Below are 7,780 nucleotides of genomic sequence, written 5' to 3'. Positions count from 1 at the left end.
CTGACAGCAGGGGTAGAAGGAAGACAAGAAACAGTTACCAGCTACTAGCACATACATTTTTCATAGGTTGAGATACAAAAAACTCTTCACTTAATGCATTGGCTAACAATTGTCTCAATTATATCACATGGACAGGACATCGAAATGGTCAAAGTTCTTACCATGTAAGTCAGATAGAAAAGGCAGTGGTGATAAATTTTGGTTACATTTTACTTGACAGTGTCGACATAAGAGTGACATGACACTATCATGAACGTGTCATAAACAAGTCATAAACGTTTATGACTTAACGCTTCTCTTATTAAGTGTCATTCGGTTTTATCATAACAAGTAAGAGTTAGGGTTAGGATTAGGATTAGGGTTAAAGGTTAGGATTAGGGTTAGGGTTAGGGTTAATGTGTTCATGACAGTGTCATGTCATTCTTATGTCGATACTGTCAAGTAAAGTGTTACCTAAACTTTAAATAAGTTGTCATTATAGCTGGTGATTTCACATAATCTAGTCTGACCACTTGTTGCTAGCTTGGCCTTAAGTGGCATAAATTGTGCTGGCTGGACTCAGAGTGGTCTTCACAAACTCTGAAAAAGATACATATGTTTTTATCTCTATGATCCCTAACATGAACAATGTAACATTTCACACTTAACATTTACTGTGATTGCCTGTTAACAAAGATTTTACATATTTTTGCTGACCCTATGTGTGTGCCATAGGGATTTGTTGCTAGGCCAATTTTCGGAGCCTGAGAAGCTTCTAAGAGCAACAAGTTGGAATGTGTGGCCAAAATATGATCTTTAAGGATATCTACTGTATGTTGGCATGATTGTTTCAGCATATGTGTAATGGAATAGTTAAATGAACGCTGTACTTTACAGACTAACTGATCACCTGTAAATTTGTTCCATGAAATCACAAATATCACTCAAACTAAACCATTGACATCTCAGCCTAACTATATATATATCACATTGACAGGTCATTATTGTAGCCCAGTGAATTCAGCTGTCTGTGTAGGGTGATCTCACAATATCCCATATACTATTGACAGTGGTTTTGGTTGCAGTTCTGGTAATTAAAATGGTATCCAGCGTTCCTCACACAAATGTGTTGGGTGGATTTGCACTGATTGGCCACGCCAGTTTCTTTTCCTTCGCCTCCCGATCGAAGGTGTCGTACACCGAGTCCTTGACGAGAGTCTTTGTTGGGACAGGGATGTCCACCACCCCAACATAGTTCTTTTTGGCCATGCGTGAGCTGGCCGTGATGGTGTAGGCATTGCTGCGGTAGCACTTCATGGACGACATGCAGAAGGTCTCCCTCATGCCCCGCCGGAAGTTGGCGTTGTACACCGAGTACAGTGTGGGCTTGGAGGCCGTGGAGCTGAACGAAATCCACACCACCACGCTGAAGAACAGCGCCCCCTGTCTGCTGGGGCCGTCGCTTTCCCGCGGGTGCCACAGCTGTGCCACGTAGAACGGCGCCCAGGTGAACAGAAACACGGAGTTGAGCATGAGGAACATCTTGATGGTCTTGACCTTAGTCCTCGGCACGATGTTCATGGTGCGGCGCACCGTGCGCCCGTCCGCACTGATGCGCCAGATGTAGCGCACCACCCGCTGGTAGAACGACATGATAAGCAGCGCCGGCACCAGGAACCCAAAGAGGAGGTGCGCCACGCCGTAGGCGATGCCGTCCCAGCTGTCGGGGAGGAAGAAGTCGCAGTGCTGAGTCCGTCCGCCGTTGGCGGTCGAGCCGTAGAAGAAGAGGCACGGGGAGACGAAGGCGGCGTCAAAAACCCAGGACGCCAGGATCATGCGCTTTGCCTTCTCCCGCGACACCTTGAAGCTCAGCGGGTAGACAATGGTGTAGAAGCGGTCCACGCAGATGGAGAGGAGGACGTAGACCTGCACGCCGGGACAGAGGTGCTGGAGGTAACGGATGGCCTTGCATGCGGCCGCGCTCAGGGGCCAGCGCCCCACGCTCACCTGCAGCAAGATGAACGGGCCACATCCCAGGCTCAGCAGCAGGTCAGCGCAAGCCATGGATACCACGAAATAGTTAGTGGTGGACTGAGTCCGGCGGCTCCGATGGATGACCAGGCACACCAGGGCATTGCCAAGCACGGAGATGAGCCAAAACACACCGAACACCAGGCCCAGGACGGCCACCTCGGCTTGGCTCAGCTCATAGGACGGGGCAGAGGCGTTGAAAAGTGAGGAAGGTGTAGGAGGGGTGTCTTCAGGATAGCAGACCACAGGTGTCCCCAGGCCTAGCAGGAGGGTGGTGTTGTCCCTCTCAGACGCATTAGAGAGTGCTGGGTACACAGCAGGGGTGTAGAGAGAGGGCTTGACACTATCCATCGGCACAGCGTACACCATGGCCACAGCCGGCACAGGTAGGCTCTGAGGGAAAAAGAGGGGAGGCTAGTTAGAAAATGTAAGGCAACTGTCAGCTTATTTACATTCTCCATTTCAGTCCTTGGTGGTGGTTGTGGTGATACAGATGTATGCTGTACAGTAAGGGTTGCACAATGAGAGACAGTTTGCAGAAAACATGTAAGAAAGAAGTTCAACTGAGATTCACAGTTAAATGTAAGTATATTTAACCTTCCAATGGCTGCAATAAAAACACAACTAAATTAAAAAGCAGATGTCAGAAATGTATCTCTAAGCACTTTGTTCTCACAAGTAGGCCTACAAATGAAGAGTTTGGTTCCAAAACGCTATATTCTCCATTTTAATGAATTTTCATAAATCATTTTTTTACATGTTGTTTTCCAAGTAATTTCCACAGAATTGAAATAGGGTATTGTTGTTTGATTAATCTTTACTCATTCAAAACAGCAAAACTGCAATTTTATTGATATTACCTGAAATACACAATTAAATAACATAACTTTTTAATGTTGTTTTAAAAATGGCGACATAGCATTTTGGAACCAAAGTCTTCAAATATAGTCTGCCTGGTGGACCTGCAGGTGAACCAATCCAGTTTCTACTGAAACAAATGATACACTCACACCCAGATACCACTGTAGATACTGGTGGCAGGAAGCCGCCAAATGCCCCGTTTTGCCAATTGTGATCCACAATTTATCTATTCAGTTATAGGCCTACTTCTTCCTTAATACATGTTATGCCTTTTTTCTTGCTATTCACAACAAGTTAAAGGGTGATGATGGCCCAGAAGCAGCATGCCATTGGCGCCAGTCTGGGACAGTGTACTGTTATGTAGATTAGTAAGAGATTGAAACGGCATGTGTCATCCATGTGACCACAAACCAGCGATTTTGGAGATGAAAATACCACAAGGGGTTGAATTAATGGAGTTGTTGTTTCACTTCAAGAATTTGCTCCAGAGAAAATGTGTCTTGGTGAAAGGCAGCCCTCTCCCTGTGGATGAATACACTTCGGAGAAGTGTATTTGTCATATTTCTCTATTGAGTTATTAAGATTATCTTAATCATCTACTGTTATCAAACAAAACGGCAGATGAGTAGGCCTGAAAAATTTACACGCAAATGTCACATGCAAGTAATTGACCCAAAGCACTTATATCAAGCCTATGCAAAATTGATTGTGGCAGAAGGCCATCGCATGATTATATTTTGTGACATTTCTCCTGTTCTCTCTGTTTACAAAATCTGAGGTAGGCTATTCATATTATTATTCTAACCTAAATTCTGTCTTAAACTGAACATGTGAAGGGCTGACTCTTTTATTCTTCAGTCTATATCACCATCAAATGTGACCTATTACCATTAACTGAGACCTCTAGCTGTTGCTGCCTGTTCAGAATTACCATTGATAAATATATCTATATCTTAGGATAATGTTATTGGCATTATCAAGTTCTGTATAGGCCTAAGAATCCAAATTCAGTAGACATCTGGTGAACCCTGATCATTAAATTATTGGGTAGCTTTAAATTTGGTTTCAACAACTTTGAATTTTTGACTTCCAGCTTGCATTGGTTAAGTGTTCATTAGTGTATTCTGAGTATCATTCTGCTGTTGTTTCTACTGTACAGTATTAAAACAAAAAATATTGATCAATATTGAATTAAAAAATTATTTGTACTGTAATATACTCTAAGCTAACATCTAAACCAAGTGGTTTTCAATACTGTAGGTCTATGTAATCTGAATAATCATAGGCTACTGTAAGTAATTTGTATTTCTTTTAACTAGTACAATGTTTTAGGCATACACAGCAGACTTTTTAAATGTACATGCAATGGTAATTCCTTCGAATTACATTTTCTAGGTAATGGTATGTTACTCCGTTCAAGCGCATTCTTAAGTGTCATCGACCTGAAACATTTCAAATCAAATGTCGTCATGGACTGGTCTCCCACAAATGCAACGAACTCCACATCTTGTGCAGCCTACTTTTAGGTGAACTGATCTGAAACGAAACGGCGTGAGAATTCAATTACCAACATCGAGAAGAGGTTTTCCCAGAAGGTCGTGTTGTCTCTGCGGAGATCAATTAAGGTTTTTTTTTTTTCAGGGAAGCTTTGTGCCTATCTCATCCCTCATGTTTACTCTTGCACTAGCACATTTCAGTTCACCCCTGGCAACCTTTCACTCAGGTATCTCAAGCTTCCTATGTAGACTATTAGCAAACCTTTGTGGAGCCAGGAGCAGAGGCTCATAGGACCATTTCCTCCATGCAGCGGTGAACTACAAACATCATGCCCAAGGGAGCATATGTAGCCAAGGCTATCTTCGCCGCGAATATTTATGTTTTTGATTACTATCTTATTACAGGCACATTGATTCATTTAATACCATGTTGATAGCACACGTCGTCTGGCGATTCATTTGGTGATAGGCCCTATAGCATTTTATAGCCTAAGCCAGTCCTTGAAAAAATAGACAGTAGTTTATAGTTAGACCTATGAAAAGATCCAAAGAATAGACTAAAGCAAACGTTAAGTTTCCACGAAGCCAGGTGATTGTCGTTGAGGTTACTCTAGGCTATATTATTCACATTATGGTCTACCACTGTACCAACATTATTTTGGCTGGTCTTCAATATGTTGTCAGTACATAGGTTGTCTACCACTGTAGCAACATTATTTTGCTATTCTAATATTCGCCTATTTAAGTAGACATAATAAGCCTTAATAAGTCTTGTTAAAAGCCTAGGATATATGTTACAACGAGTTTTAGACTGACATCGTAATAGCAGTCATTCTATACATCTCAAATCATTCCCAAAGATTACAGAATTCTGCTCCTCCAAGGCATCCTATGGAAAGCCTTTTTTGTATTTAGGCTACACATGCACGCACAGAAATATTTTCAGGGATTCATGCTATTAAAGACATATTTGTTAATATTCCCAATATTGCAAACATTTATAGACCTACAGTACTTTCGCAAACGTACAGTGTAGAGCCCATTCACCACAACATTTATGTTTTAGTCATTTTTTATACAGAAAAAATACACTACCTGTCTTCAAGAAAATAGTGACCGCATCTCCATGGCCACTGTAACATCAAGCCATTCGGAAATAGGTCTCAAGGTCCTTCGATTCATATTTCACCCATTAATCTTCCTCCGACATTGTTTTCCTGGGATATGTGGTCTGTTTACAGATCCAATGCGTCGTTGGTGAGGACAGAACTAGATGCACAAATTATCAATTCCATTCTTCCTCTGTTAAGAGCACCTGCACCGTGTGGCCCTGTAGAAGTCACGTTTTGCTTTCGAACAGCGTGCTTGCCGACATGACACAAGAGGTTAAAAGGAGAATACGTTCAGGACCCTGGACAACGACTCATCACTACCGAGACGTTCGTCTGGTCTGCCCCACCTAAACAAGCACACTTAGCCGACTAGACAAGGAACGTTCCAGCTGTCACTGTTGCCTGGAACACCATCTTTCAATCCGGTAGAAAATGCTGATGCTTGTCAAGCGTAGGATAATGATCTCAAATTGGTGGCGTGGACGTGCGTGGCGAGTGAGAAAAGCAACATAAAGACTCCCACACAAAAATAGCCTGATTTCTTAATGCAAAATACCACTATTGTAACTGCTAGGCTAGGCTATATATCTGACTTAACAATGGGGTGATGTTCTCTCTGACAAGCTACGTCCCAGTCTTAGAGTGAAGTGAAGCTATAGTTATATTCAACATTCAGTATTAAAAAAAATGTAGTTCAAACTTGCCCTGATTGACGTAGGTTTATGTCAAACTACCTAGACCTACCGGTCATGGCACAAAGCCTTTTTAATCAGGTAGTATAGCCTAATTTATTCCCTTTTCCATTAAAACAATAGGCTGCACATTTGGGTTCATGACCTATTGAGGCCAAACTATCTATAACTTTATAGGCCTAGCCTATACTGTATAATAATCAATAATCAATTACGTTTATTTGGCCTCTAAAATGTTTGACCAATTGATGTCAAAACACCTGTGATGCACATTAGGCTGACAGACATCCTCCATGATGTCACATGGCTTTTAGCAAAACATAATCATATATAAAAAATATAATGTTTATAGAATGTTTTACAATTTTCACAATTGCTAAAACAAATTCATAATATTCATAATTTTCAGAACTAATATCCATACATCAATGCAGCCCATTAACTGCATGCAGACGCAGTATTTAAATGTCATTCCATAAGAGACCAATTTAATCTGAAACAGCTCTTCTTGGTACTGCTCCTCTTTGTTCTCTTCCACTAACTCTTAAACACACGCTCATCCTCCTGTGGCTCTCATCTACTTTTAATTCTTTCTTTATTACACTTTTCTTTCTTTATTCTTTAACGTTGAGCTTTACTTAACTTTACTTATAATTCCTTTTATCAGTACATGACAATAAACTTCTTGAACTTGCAACATGGATTTCCACCCCTGCTGGTGAGCCTAATTCCATAGCAGTACCTTGTTTCTAATGTTTAAATCAATGCGAAAGCAAGTCCAACTCCAGCAATCAGACACCTCTCACACACTTATTGCCTGAGGTGCTCTTATTTCTTCATTGTATGTGCCTTCTTATTTACTTTTTTATTGTTTACTTGAATGTTATGTTTGTCTTTGGACTTAAATTGGTAAAATATGTCTTGTCTCCACCGTAGGATAGTGAGAAACGTAATTGCGATCTCTTTGTATCTCTTGGCATGTGAAGAAATTGACAATAAAGCAGACTTTGACTTCCATCAACAGAGTCGGAAGAGCCCTCTATGTCATTGTCTGACATACATAGTATTTGATACATTGGTAGGCTTGTAAAAAAGTAAACAATCATCAAATGGACCCAATTAGATAAGAGCCAGATCGAAAGACAGGGAGGCTACATAGAGGTGAATTCGAGTGCTGTACACTTCATGCTGTGAATGTGCATTGCCCCCTGGTGAGCGAATTCAATAGCACACCTCCAATAGTTGTATTGTTGAGTAATGGTGTTGCACACCTACCCAATATGTGGGCACTATTTATACTATACATTATGTCCATTTTTAACATGATAAAATCATTTGACCCATGTGATCAAACATCAGTTGTTTGCTCTGATTCCCTTAATGAGTACCCTTGACTAAATGATACAAGCAGATGAATGCATTCACTCCAAACTGTCCCAACACTCTCTAGCCAAAGTGACTTAGGCCACTTGCAGAGCAGAATTGGAGTTGTCATAGCTACATGTCTCTCTCATCACATCACAAGTGAGCTACTGTGTGGGGGTACTACATGATATTAATGGCATCAGAGCAGAACACTGCTGCGCCCATGTTGGCTGTTGACAGTAAT

The 7,780-nt window shown here is 41.4% G+C and overlaps 1 protein-coding gene across 1 annotated transcript; it reads right to left on the bottom strand.

Moving 5' to 3' along the window:
- Positions 1-396: 396 nt before the first annotated feature.
- Positions 397-5,954, bottom strand: gpr19 (G protein-coupled receptor 19). Its single transcript, XM_042078998.1, has 2 exons — positions 5,463-5,954; positions 397-2,403 (listed from the first exon to the last, which is right to left on the bottom strand). Exon 2 carries the CDS (start codon positions 2,377-2,379, stop codon positions 1,096-1,098), a length of 1,284 nt encoding a protein of 427 aa, XP_041934932.1. The 5' UTR covers positions 2,380-2,403; positions 5,463-5,954; the 3' UTR covers positions 397-1,095.
- Between the last annotated feature and the right edge of the window lie 1,826 nt (positions 5,955-7,780).

Source organism: Alosa sapidissima, chromosome 22 (genome assembly GCF_018492685.1).
Source record: "Alosa sapidissima isolate fAloSap1 chromosome 22, fAloSap1.pri, whole genome shotgun sequence".
Taxonomy (NCBI): Eukaryota; Metazoa; Chordata; class Actinopteri; order Clupeiformes; family Clupeidae; genus Alosa; species Alosa sapidissima.
This window is presented reverse-complemented; position numbering and strand designations above follow the sequence as displayed.